Source organism: Pithys albifrons, chromosome 13 (genome assembly GCF_047495875.1).
Source record: "Pithys albifrons albifrons isolate INPA30051 chromosome 13, PitAlb_v1, whole genome shotgun sequence".
In the NCBI taxonomy this organism is placed as follows: domain Eukaryota; kingdom Metazoa; phylum Chordata; class Aves; order Passeriformes; family Thamnophilidae; genus Pithys; species Pithys albifrons.
The window spans coordinates 9,046,217-9,064,661 of record NC_092470.1 but is presented as its reverse complement, the minus strand read 5'-3'; the positions used below and the strand labels follow the sequence as shown (position 1 = coordinate 9,064,661).

The 18,445-nt window shown below is 38.5% G+C and overlaps 1 protein-coding gene across 3 annotated transcripts in view; it reads right to left on the bottom strand.

The window, feature by feature from the left end:
* Positions 1–827: 827 nt before the first annotated feature.
* Positions 828–18,445, bottom strand: part of WDR72 (WD repeat domain 72) — a 96,227-nt gene continuing 78,609 nt past the window's right edge. For all 3 annotated transcript variants that reach the window (XM_071568733.1, XM_071568735.1, XM_071568734.1), the window contains 2 exons: positions 7,123–7,221; positions 828–2,374 (listed from right to left, as the gene is read on the bottom strand). In XM_071568733.1, the coding sequence (XP_071424834.1) occupies positions 2,319–2,374; positions 7,123–7,221 (155 nt within the window). In that variant the 3' untranslated portion in view covers positions 828–2,318. The remainder of the gene's footprint in view (positions 2,375–7,122; positions 7,222–18,445) is intronic.

Here is an 18,445-nt window from a genome sequence, read left to right as displayed (position 1 = left end):
TAACTTTGTTGCAAAAAGATTTTTCTAAGTGAGAGTTCATTGTGAGCACATATTATAAAGTTGGTTGTTTGAAAGACATCCAGAAGACGTGGGAAATATATTTGCTTTACTGGGAAATAAATGCACCTAATAAAAAAAGTTCCTGCCTTACCTTACTTCTACTGTAATTATAATTAGCACAAAGCACGCATAAGCATGTGCCAAACACCAATCAGCTCCCCACAAACCATTCCAGAGGGCTGGCTGTATTGGCAGTGTGCTGATGTGCACTGCTTTGCAGAATTAGAGACAAGCAATCAAATATTGTGTTGCACAAATGTAATTGCTACTACAGCCGTACTGGGTGTTATGACAATGCCAATTCCTTGAGCTATGAGACCTCTTGGAACACATCCCTTTTTAAACTATCTGGCTGAAAGAGTTTTAAAAAGATTTGTTGCCTTGGCACTGAGAGCAGAGCTGGCCCAAGTGAGCAGATGCTGATGCAAAGCAGTGATGCTTGTTGAGAAGGGACTTCAATGGCCATGGCAGATGCTGCGACAAAGTGGAGGGTGGTGCTTACACGGATGTGGAGCAAAGGAGAGAGCCAGGTCCGTCCTCTGTTATTTGTTTCACTATCTGCAAAGCTCCTGCAGGGTTACTAAGTTCCTGTAGATATATTTGCAATTTTATTTTTACCTTCTGATTTAGCCATAAAAGTTAAGAGGAGGAGAAATGTCAGCTGCAGAAATGTTCTGCTCTCAGTTGTGTTGTACAAGCACAAACACATCAATGATATTATTCCACATGGCCAGCACAAGAAGTGGAAGAATGAAGCCACAACACTCCACATTCAGACTGTTTAATTCAAATACAACCATATATGAACTAAAGATACATTTTAGGGAGGAAAATGCCTTATAATAATAAGGCAAGTTGTTACTGAAAATACCAAATCTGTGAAAACCATTGACTTTTCTGTTGAAGGATGCAATTTTTCTGCGTGGTATTTACAGTTAAAGAAAAATAATGTTAAACATCTTTATCTTCTCTAGATTGCATCCAATTTTAATGACATATTCTTTAGCTGAATAAAATATGAGATCCAACCTCTCATAAGGCCCTTCCACTCAAAGTTTCTGAAGACTTCACTGTCATAAACCACATGTGGGGACATGGACTCATGCAATCTAAGAAAGTAGAAGTAAGAAGGTTTCATATTGAACCAAATGCAAGCCATAGTGTGGCAACAGAAACCTGGTTTTATCACTTCTGCATGAAGAAAGAGGTTCATTACCAGAGAATCTTTCCACACTGAAGAAATCTCCACTCTCCCAGTTAAGGCAGCTTATGGCTAAGGTGACAATTAGGAAGGATAACATCAGACCAGGATTTCCACCATAAGGGGCAGATCCAGGAAGGCACAGCCTTGAGTCCTTTTGACTTCAGTAGCATCCCAAGCATTGGCACTACAGAGAGGCCTCTTGCTGCTCAGAGCAGCCACTATCTGTCAAACCAGCCGAAATCCCCCAGAACATGAGGTGATAAATTAATCTAATCAGCTGCACATATTCTATAAACATAATGATATATTTTTTTAAAGAGGAAAAAAATGTATAGCTGCTTTCCCCACTGAGCACAAATATACACTCAATGAAGTGTATCATTTCAGAAGAGGACTCCAATGGGCTTCTTCAACTTCATATTGGTCCTGTATTTCTACAGATGGTGATGGCAGTATTTATATAAAAGGGAAACTTACATCCTAGACATGTCAAGATTTGCTATTAATTTCCCATCCTCTCCTGTGCATGGAACATTCTTTGTATTTTAGTTATTTCTATATATTCCATGTTTAATTTAAAATAAGCACTTTGCCTTTAAATGGAAACATATTTTCTAATTATTTGAAATGCATTTGGTTGCTCTCGGTGCTAAAATGCTATTGGTAATAAAAATCAGAAGCAAGGAGAGAGAAAGGTTTAAATTTGATGGATGTAAAACAATAGTGAAATTGATACAATTGTTTAATGGTCCATCAAAGTTGTAAGATTTGGGATCACTACATAAACAAGTGAAATCTGAAAATGAAGAGTTGGTATTCTCTATGATAAAACTACCTCAATTTAGTTGAATACAAGTAAATCCATTAGTGATGGAAGTGTGAATTAAAACAATAAATCAGTCAAAAAAAGCTGAACTTATGGAAGATATTTCTTCTGAAAATTAATTGTTAAAGGTGTACCATAATAGTTACAAGAAGGCAGTTCATGTCCATGTCACATAGGCCCCGTTTCTTGGCTGTCCTTGTACATCTTCTTTCGGCTCAGCGGGTTTTTCTAACACACCTTACAGGAGCACACTTTAGATATCCAGGGGTGTGGCTTTGTGTCATCTGGAAAAAAAATGTATTCAGCTGGCTTAATGATTTTACAATTTGAAGTAATAGTCAACACTTTTTTTACTAAAATATAAGTTATTTTGCAACCTTTTCATAGAGTAACAAAACCTATAATTTTGGTAATGGAATAAAAATTGTCAGCACCCTCGCACTACTGTTAAAAGAGACCACAAATCTACCTCCAGAAGACTGTTAACATTACAGAGGTGACACTGTGCTGATTTGAAGAACACTCTGCAGTGGATGGAACTTGGAGATGGTAAGTGATTACTCAATAATTATAATTTGCCTGATAACAACACAGTCCTACTTTTGGTGCTGTCTTTTTTGGGACACTGTGGCTAATAAGAATGTGCTGTTCTTTGTACATTTTCATTTCTATTTGCTGCAGTTCTGCCTCTCACAGACTCTGTTTCAAGAGCAGTGACAGATCCTACCCATCTCTATGCCAAGGTCTGTCTAGGAAAAGCAATTAAGCAAGAATGCAAAAACTGCTTGGACTTCCCCTATTACCTGTTATGCACCCAGAGTCACATTCCGTCCTGAAAAGTGAAAAATTGGAGAGGGAAAAATTTAATAAGTGCAATGTTTTCAAAGGAAGGGATGGGAGAGATCACGAGCTGACTCAAGCAGAGACTGCCTGGCTACTGAAGACAGAAGCATATGGGGTTTAACCATTTACATGATTTCTATCTAAAAGATGGAAAATGCTCTAGACTTTCCATCTACAGCTTCCATTTCTATCTTCCGTCAGGAAGAGTCATTTTACCCCTAATACCAAGTGAACTAATAGTCTCTTTCCTACTCTACTACAGTATCTCAGGGGAAGTAAGAGGCAAAGGGGCATCTGTGTCTGCCTTTGTCTACACTGTTTCATAGGGCTTGAACTCAAATCTATTACTCTTCCTCATAACAGCTGCACTTGCAGAACTCTCCTTAGCAGGACTGCACCACATATGAAAGCTGAGACACCTCAAGGTGTGCCCAGTCATGCTACAATCCTCTTAGATTTTGACTGACACAATTCAGAAAGGGCACTTTCATCCCCCTTCAAACGCATCTCAAACAACTCCCTTCGGACAAGATGATCTGACTCTGGAGGTGAAAATTTTCCACCGTTTGTGCAAGAAAACTCAGGTGAACAGCTCAGACCTAGAAATCTAATATACACATTCATGTACACCCACTTTCAGACTCTTTTTCAGTTTCCCTAAATGTGGAAAATTTGCCTGCTAAAATAGAAAACTGCTGGTAATATTTATGTATATAAAGATGCACTCCAAGGGATAGTGAATTCTTTATGGTGGGGTTGATATGATTAAAAGTCAAGTTCTAGAAAAAGCTGTTGCAATTCTTATCTGATTATTATGCTCAAGGCCAGAGCAGATACAAGTTTGGAAAGCCAAGGCTTTGCATGGCAAACAGAAGTAGTCCTCAGCATGTGGGGAAAAATGGCAGTGATAAACCTACTATTAGGCATCTGGGAGAGAAGCCCAGCATCTCCTCTGTGTGGGGGCTAAAATACACATGAGCCACTATCACAGATAATGGCAGCCTGTAGGCACATGAAGGGAGCAACTAAAATCCATTTCACTTAGACAAGAAACTGCAGTCTGATATTTACCTGTGTCCATCACATGTGAAAAGTGTTTACTGTGAAATATCCAAGAGAAAAGTGTAGGTTGAGGGGTTTCATTACCTATCTGAGAGTAGTTCAGATCACACTGAACTCAAGAAATCACAGGCAAATCTTAGATTGGTGTCGTGGGTAGTCAAATGGATTCCTGCTATTTGTCTGAGTATGTGTCTTTTCTGCAATTGCTGGAGGCCACATCCAGAGCAGTGAGAACATGAGCAGACACACAGAAAATGTGAAAGTAAAAGAAACAGAGTAAGATTGATGGGATTTTAGAAAATAAAGATCATGGTGGAAACAAAGCTCAGCTTAAGGCCAAGGGTAGATACTGCACCTTTCCCCACTGAAAAACAGAACGCACAGACAGACGTGTTAGCAGCTGCTCTGCAGCCTTCCTGAGTCTCGAAGAAGATATAATGAAGAACCTTTCTAGGAACAGTTGGAATTCCTGGCAGGTATATTGTCATATTTTCACCTTTTCCTCACCAGAAGAGCTAATCAAATAAATATATTTGTTAACATCCCTTTTGCATCTGTGACAACATCCTGTAAGTGAAGTACAAGAGACTCTGAAAAACACATATACAGATTTATTAATAAAAACTCATAAATTAAGTTTTTCAGTTTGCCCAGACTTTGAGTATGTGTAAGAAAGACTCTAAAGTCACAAGTTTCAGCAAACCAAATCCTGACTTCTCAGGCATTCTCAGGTTCCATGATTCAAAGTCAAAGCACCTGAGAAAATCATAGCCAACTGAATGTCATATTATTGTTTCAATGTTTGCTGCTAAAAGTAAATGTTAAGCTTTAAGTAAATGTATTGTGTTACCAAATCTTTCCTTTCAAACAAGCACTTCTGTCAGAAGTGTCTTAATTTCTTATCACAGAATTTCATCCGCACAAGGAGCAATAAATAATTCATGTTCCCGGCTCTTTGTTGTGTGTCCCTGAACTGCACAGAGCTGGAAGGCTGACAGCTGTGTCAGGACAAGCACCAAAGATCTGACATGACAAGTGACTAACAAGTTTCTTTCAGTCTATAGTGAAAGAAGACAATGGCATAAAGTGCAAAAACGAAATCCTGAAACAAAATGAAACTGTTTCTTTCTCTTTACCTAAGTGTTTGCTATGAGCTTATTTCCGACCCATAACCTCTGGTCATTTTCTAGTACTGCCCAACCCCCTTTACTCCTCACATTCGCCTGGCCATTTACGCCTGTCCACGGATCAATATGAGCAATTCTTGGAGAAATACGATGTCTCCATGACAACCAAGCCACAAATTCTCAGTGGAAAGCAGTGAGACCAGTAGTGAAATCTCCTGAGGTTTTCAGACCTATAAGACAAGATGTCTTAAAATGCAGGAATGGACAGAAACAAAAGCCAGAGTAATTCATTGTTTATTACTAGTTTAATGATGTCAGATGGACCGACTGGAACTCAGTTTTTAAGTTTAGATGCTTTATCAACATGTATTTTTGCCAGTCAATATTCAACTCTTGACAGGCTTTTATTCCTTCCATTACTTCGTATAGATATGCAGAGTGCAGACTTGGATATACAAGTCCCCATCCAAACAGGTACACTTGGCCAGACAAACAATTTAAGCTTAAAATTAATGTTATCTTTAAGGTACAGTAATTCTCCCCTGACCACTTTGGTGCCACCTGCTTTCATTCTTTCTCACTTCAGAACTGATGAAATCTTGGACAATCTGCATTTTGGGCCATAGCTGTTACTGAGGGGACTATGGACAGATTCTGAAGGAGGTGCCATACACCACAGATTGTTGCAGTGAAACTTGGCTCCTTCCTGAGCAGATCATCTGTTTCTTTCCAAATCTCATGCTGGTTTCCACTGGACAACACTGAGTCCAAGTCTATGTGGCCTTAAAATGAATACAGATTTACAATTCATTGGCTTCAATTATTGTACCATATACTGGTGTTCATTTCTGTGGAAGAGATGAAAAGGGAATGTGGTTCAAATCAGGTATGTGACAGCAGTTGAACTCCCAAGGAATCTTGGAGGAGTGGAGTGTGCTGAAATATAATCCCCCAGCCATGGGTCCTATCTGGGTTCTGAGATGACTTTGGGGACCTGACATGGATTTCAGACTGCACCCTTTGACTGAAAATTAAATCTCAGCAGTGCTCCTTGGGGAAGGATCAGGGGACTGTTGGCAGCTGCCCCCTGTCAGCACAGGCTGCAAGATTTGGAAATCTCTTAACTAAGCTGACAGGCCGCAGAGACGATGAATCAAAAATATGATACACGGATCAGCACACAAAGATGCAGGAGGTACAGAGAAACCAGATAATGCAGGCAAGGAAAATACCAAGTGAAAAAAGGTGTTTAACTCTTTCCCTAATGAGGATTATGTACAGGTTATGTGCATGGTGGATGTGGGTCAAGCTCTCAGTTTGCTTAAAAGATCTTAGTATTTAGTCACACAATGTTTTTAATCAGCTGTGACTCGATACAATTTATATTTAATTGTTTCCTTTTGGGATTCATTTAATAAATTTTGTAGATGTTCCATAACGAGAAAGATAATGAAACTACATGAAGATAAATCTTTCGGTCACCAAAAAGGATGCACTTTATGGATGTTCCTGTATTTAGCTGAATCAATGTTAAGAGTCATTAAAATGAAATAATGATTGTGAACTGATTTAAAGGGAAGAATCAAGCTATTTAATGCCACCAATTTGCTTTCCTCCAGAGATGCAGTGTTTGGCTATCCACTGCTACATTCAGCTGCAGTATATACAGTACTTCTAATTTTTCATAATCTCAGGCTACCTTCAAAGGGTCAGACACTGTACATATATTAAGTAAGCAGTGTAGTCCAAAAGTAATTATAATGAACTAGTAGTGTCAGCTTTCTTTTTGGTCATAAAGCCTTTATCCTTTCTAAGACCTGAATTCCTGATGAAAGAGGAAAGGATAACAGCTCCACACTGTGACCCCTGGAGGTGACCATTAATTTGACATTGCAGCTGCTAAAAAGGAAACAGCATTACAATGTGCTTTTTTTACAGACCCAAAAGCTGTGTCAGATTTATCGCTTGATACTTGGTGACTGTCTTTAAATGCCTCTCACCTGGACTCTCAGACTCTTCCAAGACACATCTGTCAGGCGGATCCTCCACATCTTGGAAGTTTGCCGAGCTGGAGCTCTTGTCATGCTTCAACACGCTGACTGCAGCAGTAAAGAATGAGAACACAGGGAGGGAGAAATGGAATGTATGCAGAAACCAACACTTCCTGATTTTCTGCAGAGCTTTTGATGCAGAAGACATAATTTGTAAACACAAATAATAGATTGAAGAAAACCCAGAAACTCAAATCACTTATATGCAACCACAGGGCAGCTGAAAAATCTCCAGACAAGAACTCATGCAGGGTGAAGTTTGAGGCATCAGCCTCAATGAGATTCCTTTGAGGGAGAAAACCAGTTTTACTTATAGAATCCTAAAATAGTAAAATAAATTAGAAGTCATTAAAAAATGCTTGTCTGTTTCACCAAAGAAGCCAGTAAACAACATAGAAGATCAATTAGGTGGTTTTGTAATTACTGGAGTCATTCACCGGGGAGAGAAGTGATGTTCCTTTTAAGATGAAAATATGTTGAATGCAACAAGCTGGAATGGGTAAGAAAGTAGTGATAATTCTGAAGTGCAGCAAAACCCATGCTGAGTTGTGGTTTAGAGATTACCAAATTTAATGATGTGTTTCATTTAATTGCTAAAAACATTTTCATTTCAGAGCAGAAAAATATTTTCAGAGAAACAATTATTTGTCTATATGACTTTTGAATTCATTTAGCATTTGAACAAATCCCACATAACTTTTTCTGAGCAGAAGAGCTATTTCTCCTGTCAATGTCCATTTCCCACTCTTCTTCATACCTCCATATGGAGCCACAAATGCAGCTTGAAGAAGAAGTATAATTATTAAAAAATATATTCTAGAATAGCACAGCAAAGACTAGATCTCCATTTTTGTCCCAATAGAGCTCTTAGTTGATCTTATTTCCTAGAACAATAGCAGTGACTAAAAGCCACTACTTTTTTTTTCTAGTGCCTAGAAAACTAAGCAAGGTTCCAAACTTCCATGTGGATGTGGATACCAATGACTCTGTGCAATCTCAGTGTACTTTTGTCCCTTTTTCAAAACTTCAAAATTTTTGTGGGTTTTTTTAAACCAAATGAATATTTGCTGAAGGATCATGTAATTTAAACCTCTATTTACATTTTCCCAAACTATGAGTGAATCAACAAGGCCTCAGGGCATTATGCAGACATGAGGAGCTCAAAAGACACATATTCCACTTCAGCACCCTGCGCTTTCCATGGGTTTGCAGCTATTGATCCCAGGTCACCAAAAGGTTCCATCATTCTTGACTCTCGCATCTGCACAGAGTCTGTTTGAAGCAATCAAGGCTTCAATAAAATTGTGGAATTAGATCCTTGAAAATGTAATATTAAAACATAATAAATAATGAACTCTATTATAGTGACACCACGCATTTCACCTGGAAAAACAAAAAGCCACTAAATTTTGCTTAAAAGATCTGTCCTGGATTGCAACGAGCCAGTACCTAAAACCCTGCCCAGGTAAAGCAGGAAGTGTTGACACGATAATCTGCATGAGGTGAGTTGACAGTGAACTAATACAATAACAAATAACAAATGTTCTTGTTCACACATGAAAGCACTATGACATGTACAGAAAGAATGTATTCAAGATATCTGTTCTTTTCTCTGATTTTAACAACACTGCAATGATTTTCAAATATACTAATTGAAGGCCAAAGTTGCCACAGCAAAAAAATTAAAACTGGAATATACAAATAAATGTATTATATTTTAAAAACATATTTTTTGTCAAACTTGTTAGAACTTTTCTTTTTTCTAAAACAGTTCTTAGCACAGTGGAGTCAGCTCTGGTGTGCTGAGTGATAGACTGAGTCATTCCAGCTGCATGAATTTAAAAGTCAGAACTACTCTGAAGTAGAGCAATAGGAAAATTTCCAGCAGAGCATCTTGTGATAAAAGACAGAAAAACAAAAAGTACAGCTTTGCCTTTGCAAAGAAAGCAAAACATCACAAGAGCTGTCTGTTTTGGTCACATAGCAGTGACCAAAAATCAGAATCACCCTTTCAAAAGTAATTGTATATTTTCAAAACTCACAGTGAACGGAGGAGGGTTGGCACTTCCACAGCCCCAGCATCAGTCCCAGATAGGATCTGGCAGGGACTTCCCTTGCTGGAAGTCTGTGGTGCCACAGGGCTAGAGGAACCTGCTCAAGTGCTCTCTTCCTGCCCCAGCCCATGTCACTGTAAGTCACATAATTTCAGGGAACATGGTGATTTTACAACAAAGCAGCACTAAGCAGTGCTTTAGGGAAGGCATCAGATCCAGCTGAGAAGTAACAAATAAAATACAGTTAGAAGCAGGTCCGTACACAGATGAGGCACACCAGCAGGAAAGTGGGAAGTGAACAAGATAGAAACCAAGACAGGACAGAAACTAAGACAGGACAGCAAGATCCTTGGACAAAGCAGGAGCATTTCCAGTATCTGAGTAGAGATTGGAGAGATTTGGGGAATTTTGAAGACCAAAGAAAAGACCAAAATGAGAGAAAAAGAGATCACAGGTCACAAGCAGAGCTGATACAGCTGAAAAATACCACAAAGCACCAAACACAGTAATAGATGGAATTGAGGGGTCATTAGGAACAGTTTGAAAGGAACGGAAAGCATGGATGGAAGGGGTTCTCATGGGGGCAGATGGAGACTTCTAGACAATTTGTGTAAAATCTGCCAAGAGAAGTTGTGTAAAAGCTGTCAGAGAAGGCAGTTCAGCAGGTGTAAGAGAAGGGAGGGAAGTAAATGTTTCATAAAACCAGGACAGAGTAGGATCAGGTCACTGGTGCAAGCAAGGGACGTCTATCTTAGCACTGCCACTTAGAAACACACAAACCTCTCTAGACAAAACCCAGGCAAATAAACTTCACAAGACCCTGCCTTAGGAAGTTACATAATGAATGTATGCAGTGAGCAAGAAAGGGACCAAGGCAGAGACCTTCAAATCTCTTTTTTAAAACATCACATTATATGCTCAATTTGAAAAGGAAGGTTTCTTAAAAATATCATCAAAGAACAAAGGGAATTGAAAAGTTAAAACCAGGAAAGTACAGTCTGGCCTAAATAAAGAGTGAAAGTAATAAATGCCATTATGTAATCAAGACAAAAGAGAAAAAAAATCTCAACACTAACACCTACTTTACTCTATGTTCCCTTAGGGGAATAGGATTTTATGTACAAATATCAATAGGAGAAATATTGTTCTGACTTGCTTATACTAAGGATGTTGATGGAATTTAAGCTGTTTAAACATAAACAGTGTGATTTTTATTCAGAAGACACTCTGTCCTACTTTGGTTTTAAATGGACCTTAAAATTACTTTTGGTTCCTTTGGAAGATAACCTCTGCAGCCAAAGTGACACAAATGGAGTATAAATGAGGCTCAAATCTGCAAGTCAGAGGAAAAGTTAAGAAACAACCATTGCTGATATTTTAACTCCAATAACATTTTCTTTCTATTCAGTGCAAGGTGATTTCAATTATTCCACAGGCAGTAGGGATTACCTTTGTTAGCATGGCAGTAAGGTAAAAGGACACATTTCATTGAGGCAAATGACCTTGAATTTAGCATATAAAGATGACATAAATCTTCATTGTACAGGATCAATCTTGAGAATTGTAGTATTTTTTTGTGATGCATCTTAATAAGGTGTTAGAAGTTGTCTACTGAATTCAATACCTATTCTCTTACATTACTGAAGCAAAAAAAGTCACTAAAATATGTATAGGATTTAGAATAGTAAATGATTGTATAACATCATAATATTTTGTGAAACATTTATCCACTTACTTTCAAAGCATTTCAAACAATTCCACAAAATAAAACCAAATTATTTCTGAAAAAATACCACAGACTGATTATTGATCAGTCTTTAAAGAATAGTCTTTGTGCAAACAAACTGTTGGATGATCAGCCTTGGTGGCACCAGTGCTGAGCACAGCACAGGGATCCTTCTCACGTTTCAAGGTGGCACTCCCTGGCATGAGTGTTTGCCCAGAGCCTGGTATGGTGCCTGCCTCTGTTGCCACACCACAAATGCTGGTGACTCATGTTCAGCTTGTGATCCAGATTCTTTCCTGAGAAACTCTTACCTTGCTTTTTCTTCCTCATCCTGTCTCTTGGCAGAAGATTAATCCTACCTCAGTCTAGATCCTTGTTTTCATCCTTATTGAATTGAACCCTATTTTTTCCCCGACCATTTCTCAGGCCATTTAAACCACTAATTCATCTCACTGACAGAAGACATCAGTTGCTGGTCATTTCATAATTTTTAGTGTCGTTTAAAAAACCCCTGCACTGATGTATGTAGTTGTCATTTAACTGAGGATGGCTGGTTGATATCTTCTGATGATTAAATATCACACTGGCCCAGTTTTCATTACATTTTGATTTCAAAAAGAAAGATTAAGAAATTAACCCGGAGCAACATGTTATTATTCTGCAGCGAATGCTGAAGCCTATGGAAGCTGGAACTGTCCTTGAACTAAGCCAGGATGGAAAGAGTCAAATGGGAAGGTGCTGTGTCTGAAATCCATGACAGTGAATGCAGAAGTAGGACCCAAAGTGACACTGCAGAGCTCAGTTTGCAGAAGTCCCAACCCATGTGCCTGGGGAAGCCTGAGCAAGCTCTTGCACTCTGAACTCATACATAGAGTTCATACCACTCACTAAGTGAATTGCTACTAAAGAAATTTCCTCCTGTATATGTGAAAGGTTTTAATATATCAAAAAAATCCCCTGAAATTCCATTTTCCTCTCTCCCTATGTCTGTGAGGGCAGCATTGCTCCAGACAGAAAAACTGAAATTTTTAGTGATTCTTTTCCCATAATACCTTGAAGTTTTATTCACCCAAAGGGACTTCCTTACTTCTCTCAACTAAAATATAACGGCATGTAACAAATTATGCTCTCAAAGGACATCCCATTTTTGTTTCATTAGTGAAATGAAACATTCACTCAATTTTAAAGCAGTTGTCCCACTCTTAGTTGTGATTTATACCAGATTCTGTCCATGTATTCTGTGTGGTATATATTATAAAACACCTAACTAGTTGAATTTGTCTCACTGGGTTCTGCTGCAAGAAATAAAATACTTTCCCATAAAATCCTACACAGCATTTACTGCACAGCTCTGAAGCACAAGCTTCTGTAAAACTGAGGAAGATTTAAAAAAAGGAAAAAGTAACCCCAAACTCTCTTTAAATAATTCTTCTATTGTTATACACTGTTTCTTCTTCTTGATGTCCTCTCTGGCTAGAAAGGCTAATTTTCTCTTCTAAATGTGGGATGTTGTGCTCTAACTTTAAACCAAACATGATGTTAGACTGAATTATTTGATCAACACTATTTATGCCTCTCTCAAATTTTTTCAACCAGTAATTGGGAGACAATGGGGGAAAACAAGGTTACGGAATTAGTAAAGAAGTCCAGTTTTCGAATCTGTTAGTTACTAGATAATTAGTCTCTTTTTAGAGAATACAGCATCTCCTCAGCTGTCCAACTTTCTGAAAATATCTCAGAATCACAGAATATGCTGAGTTGGAAGAGACGCACAACAATCCTCGAGTACAGCTCTTGGCCCTGCCTGGGACATCCCCAAGAGTCACACCAAGTGCCTGAGAGCATTGTCCGAAATGCTTCTTTAGCTCTGGCAGCCTTGGTGCTGTGCCCACTGCCTTGGGGACCCTGTTCAGTGCCTGAGCACCCTCTGGATAAAGAATCTTTTTCCAAAAAAATACAGCAAAACTCCCTCTGGTTTCTGTACATTAGACCAGTGGTGTGGAAGAGCACACACTGCAGATGGGATTGCCTATCAGTGTATCAGTAGCACCTACAAAACCAACAAACAAAGAAATACTTCCTATTTAAAAAATCACATTATTGACAATATTGACATTATTATTTTCATGATAGTAGATTGATTTGGAATGCAAGAGTAAAATCGTTAGTTAGGCAATTTTCAGAGGCCTCTGGTTCAGCCCCTTTCTTCAGAGAAATTCTCTCTGTAGATTGTCTCAATTTGCTTTCTAAACCAAAATGAAACAAAAGCAGCACAGTTATGGCACTGACACATCCCTGTGCATAATATGAGTGTTATAGTTCCATACTCTCCCCATCTCTTGATCGAAGCTGTACAAATAGCTTAATCCATGGGAAAAAACTATACACAGAACCTCTTTATTAACCTCTTCTGGCCAGATTATTGTTATTCTTTTGCATTATGGTCTTGAAGACGTATTACTGATAGGGAGGTAAAGCCAAGTGCAGCACAGCATGACTCTGCTGAATGGCTGCTGTAGGAGAGTGGAAGTGCTTATTTCCAAGATATTTCTGTGATGCTCCCTACTGTTAAAATGTTATCTGACTTTAAAAGATTTTCAGTTCAATTGTAAGCAGTAAGTAAACTCAAGCAGCACAGTAGTGTATACTGAAGAGTTTCACTGGCTGCTCAAACAGGCATTATTCCAAGAAACTAATGTTGTATAGGACTGCTTCCTGGTGGCTGAGACCTCTGATTGGCAAAAGACAGTGGACTTTTCAGTCAGCAAGCTAGTTACCCATGGATGTGGCTCAAGGCTGACACACAGATTGACTGGTTCACACTAATTTACTTCACACAGATTCCATTTATCTCCTAGAAGATCCCCTGGCAGCAGCTTATAATGGCATATCCTAGGATGCCTGCCTGCATGAGTTTTAAAGCGGCAGAGCTTGATGAATCTAAGTCCAGAAAACAGTTCACAGATTGAGGACTAGGTGCAATCAAAAAACATCAAGTAGCACAGCTGGGACTTGCTGGCTTGCTTGACTGGTTTGAGCAGCTGAGCATTAACTACGCTTGCTTTCCTGCTGGCAGCCCTGTGTCACCAGGACAAATCGGAGCAGCACCCGGCAGAGCAGAGCAGAGAAGAAAAGAAAGGAGAAAACAGAAAAAGAAAAGAAAAGAAAAGAAAAGAAAAGAAAAGAAAAGAAAAGAAAAGAAAAGAAAAGAAAAGAAAAGAAAAGAAAAGAAAAGAAAAGAAAAGAAAAGAAAAGAAAAGAGAAAAAAGAAAAGAAAAAAGAAAAAAAGAAAAAAGAGAGAGGAAGAGAAGAAAAAACAAAACAAGAAAAAATACACTGAAGAGCATAGACTATTGCATTTATGGGTACTACAAAGAGATGCAGGAATAACTCATTAGAATATTTAATCTCTATGCAATTCATGGATTATTAAAGTAAACAATGCACTGGTTAGGAAATTTTGAGGTTAGAAGTCTGAAAAATTTTCTTTTGATCATGGTAACAGTTCCTAGGAAAAAGACCTGAATAAAACTAAAGTCACAGTAATTTCTTTCCCATTGAAAATAAAACTATGGTCAATCTAGTAATTCATGTACAATGAAAAACAGTTACCAATATAGTTGATTATTCATTATAACAATGTGAGGTACATGTCAATACGTTGCCTTGCCTCCACAGAGACCAACAGACTTTCATGTGTTCAAGTTTATAAATTGCATTTTTAAAAGGACTGAAAATAAAAGGACTGAAAATAGAGGTTTACACTATAGCTCTCCAAATTCAGATAGACAGAAACTATTCTTTACAGTACTTTTCAGAAAGGAAGCAAAAATTAATATTATTAGGGAAAACAGCCAGCAAATGTACTGTGAGAGATCCAAAGCACATTTAGTACTTAGGAGGTTAAAGACTCAGCTGTAGTGCTAGTTGATGAAAAAGTAGGATTAAGGCTTTAGTATGAGTCTTGACATGATCATGTTGTCTGCCTGCTGTCTTAAGCTTTGAAAAACAGTTGGGATCATCTTCTTATAAGCTCCAACTCAAAGATGTTTAAGCAGTTCCAAATCCAATTAAACAGAGGTAAATATAAGGAAGGGTCCTACTGAGCCAAATCATCTTATTTTTTTAATGAAAAACCGAATAATTGCAGGTTACACAACTCCTTAATCTCACTTTAAACCTAACAGACTGCTGCCTTACAGTGCACATGGCAAGTCCAGTTAACCCAAGCATTCTGTATTGGTGTGCTTAATTTTGATCATTATCCTTTATTATGTTACTTGTAATCCTAAAAGCCTATGATTGTGTCCAGATATTTGGCAAGGATTGTACCTGGATATACAGGGATTCCTCTTCTAAGAGTAATGGATTAATTGGATAGCACTGTGTGACCAGTAGCTGGTTTGCAGTGAAACTGCTGTGCAGTTTTTAATTTGTGAAGTCCACTTCCTTCTCCTGTGCCCTTCCTTTAAGCAAATTACCTTTTGGAACATCAGCAGTGCTGATGGAGCATCCTCTCTACTCCCATCAACATGACAGTGCCATAGAAATAACACTGCCCTATACAGTGGGCTGCTGACTAAAATCCTCTCTGTAAAAATTAATAGAATATATGGAAATCTTATTTTTCAGAGGGAATTGCATATGCAATTAAAAAGTGGCTATCTTATGAACATGATCCAACCACAGCATAATTATTTAAAGGCTTAAAGCATTAGACCATTTGTTCTCCACAAAAGATTTTTGAGGTGATCACATTGTGCCAAGGTATGTATTTTTTCCATTACTACACTTAATACCCTGAAAGCAAAAAAACCCCACATATGTAATCCTTCTACTTTGTCCTATAAATATGCACAAGGACATTCTCCAAGGATGTAAAGGCAAAATCTCATCAGGGACTACTTCAAATACAAGCTCCTCATGTCGGTAAGAGCAAGAAGAAAATTTAAATGATCAGGAGCGAACTGTTTGCAGTAGTCGTGTTACATTATGCATGATTCTTGGCTGCACAGGATTTAATTAATGATTTCCAGTTATATGGCTAAGATTTGTAGCAAACTGGTGTTTAAAGCAGCAAACTAGCATGTCACATTATAATTTTGTATTTTTTCCCAAACACCAGTTACTAGGGGTTGCTGTCCCTTTTATTTTTTTGTGGGGGGAAATCAGTTTTGTATATATGGACAATGATTCTGGGCTGTGTTACAGAACATGAGTTTGATTGATTTCAAGGCAGCTATTCTCCTGATACAATTGAGAAGAAAATCTGGACTTCTATTCTATGAATTAATAAGCAATATTTACTGCTGAGTATAAGTATCAGAAAGGTGCATTGCTGAACTGATGGATGATACATAATTATATTGCTAATGAATGTGGACCATCTGCTCCAGTTACCACAAAACAGACACATTTTTGGGAAAATGACTCTTCCCTTTAAGCACCACTGGATACACCTTCAGAAAACGAATGTGGCACTCCCTCAAATGGGTAGATAAGCAAGAAGTGAAGTACTTGAAGGGTAAAAGATGACCCCTGCCAAACACTGCACCTTCACTCAAGTTTGTTCTTCAGGCCATCACCAAGATGTATCTGTAAGTGGACAAAAGAGCTTGGACCCTCCACTCAGTGACAGGTAATAAATAGGCAAGACAGATAGCACAGGCACTTCCAAGAAGATGGACATCTAAGGAGGTGACTGACAACTGTCTCTGTGCTGCAGAGGCTGTGTGAAACTACCAGTGCAAGGAAGTAAAAAGCACAGTTCCAAGAAGTGCAGATAATCTGCTGTTGATAGGTGAGACATTGTACAAGACTTTGTTCTTCCTGGAGTTGGGGACCACAGGGGGGATGAAGAGCCAAGGAGAACATGAGTGGGAGCTCTTCCACAGGCTCTTTGATGCATTCAAATGTTATGTGTGAGCATGAGGCAGAAAGAATCCAGGTGGAGAAGTGGTAGGGTATTTTTAAATATCAAATTCCACATGGAAGTGTCCTACCTGTCTCCTGCAAGGACTTCAAATCTTATTGTTGGTATTCTTTTTTACTGGTTGATTTGCTTCTGTTCCTATATGCTTTCAACTACCAACTTGTCTGCACAATCAGAGGTGAATCTGGGGACAGTCATATATATCCCTCTACATATGGAAGGATAAAAACAAATTTCATGTTTCAGGAAACAAAACTGCCAGTTCAGGAGGTCACTGAAGGTTACACTCCTGCTTATAAGATGAGTGAAGTGGAAATGCCAAAAGGCCTCCTACACAAAAAGGTACAGATGTGCAGCAGGACCTTGACTGCAGTTTCAAAAGCACTGTGCAATGGCTGTAGCATAATTAACAGAAAGCACAGCAGTCTTGCACAATAAATCACAGAATGCTCACTCCCTTCTCAGGGTGCTGAGTTCACTGCTGTGTTACCTATGTGCACTTTTGTAAGACCAAATAGAGCAGCTCTTGATTTACCACAACCTGACTTTGGCAAGGTGGCCAAGATGAAGCATTAGAACAGATACTGCAGAAGTAAGATGACTTTCCATAACTTCACTCAAAAGAGCAGAAGGCAAGTTCTCTTCTAACTGGCACCCTGGACTCTGCTTAATCTTTTCCAAGATAACCCAAGTAAACTCTAAGTCCAAAACAGAGCCTCAGCTGTCTTATCCCAGTGATTTGAGCCCACACAGCTGGAGCAGCACAGTTCACCTGCTCTCAGTTGTTCATTATATACACAAAGCCCACCGAAGCTCACAGGCATCCCAGTCTCTGCAGACCCTTTATCACAGACAAATGACAAATGCAGGTGAGCTTCTAGCCTTAAACTGCTCCCATAGCTGATTTCTTTTTTTTTCAGAGGGGAATAGCCTTCCTCTGGCAAGAGAGCTCCACATTTTTACATTCTATAGAACCGCAAGAGTTCTTGTGGCATTATGTGAAAGAATACCTACAGTGCATGTGCCCTATTGGACTTGGAGAGTGTGCAAACAGATCTACAGTTGTGTAAGGCATTTGTGTGTTAATTCGCTTAGAGGCAATCTTTTTTCCCAGCAAATACTGAAAAGCTCAAGAACAGAATTAAATAACTCTATCCAAGAGAAGTGTTAAATTCAGGATTAAAAAATTGGGATCACTAATCATTAATTATATTATATCATTAATATAAAACACATTATCTATCTGACACTTTCCATAGTTGCATTCACAGCTGTCACTTCAGGCTCTGTTCCCAGGAAATTAGCAATTCAGAGCTAAAGAAAAGTGAAAATGTGGTTTAGAAGAACCACTCCCTTGATTTGTTTTAGCTCATGAAGACAGTCACAGAATGCAAATGAATAATTAGGGCTCACTTTCCTTCTTGAGTTATTTATTTATTCTAAAAATGACATCCCCAAAAGAGAAAATTTCTTTATTAGTTTTTTTTGGGAGTGCACATTCTTTTGGATGTATATTTATTTTCTTTACTTTTGACTTCTCAAGGAGTTTCACTTAGCACT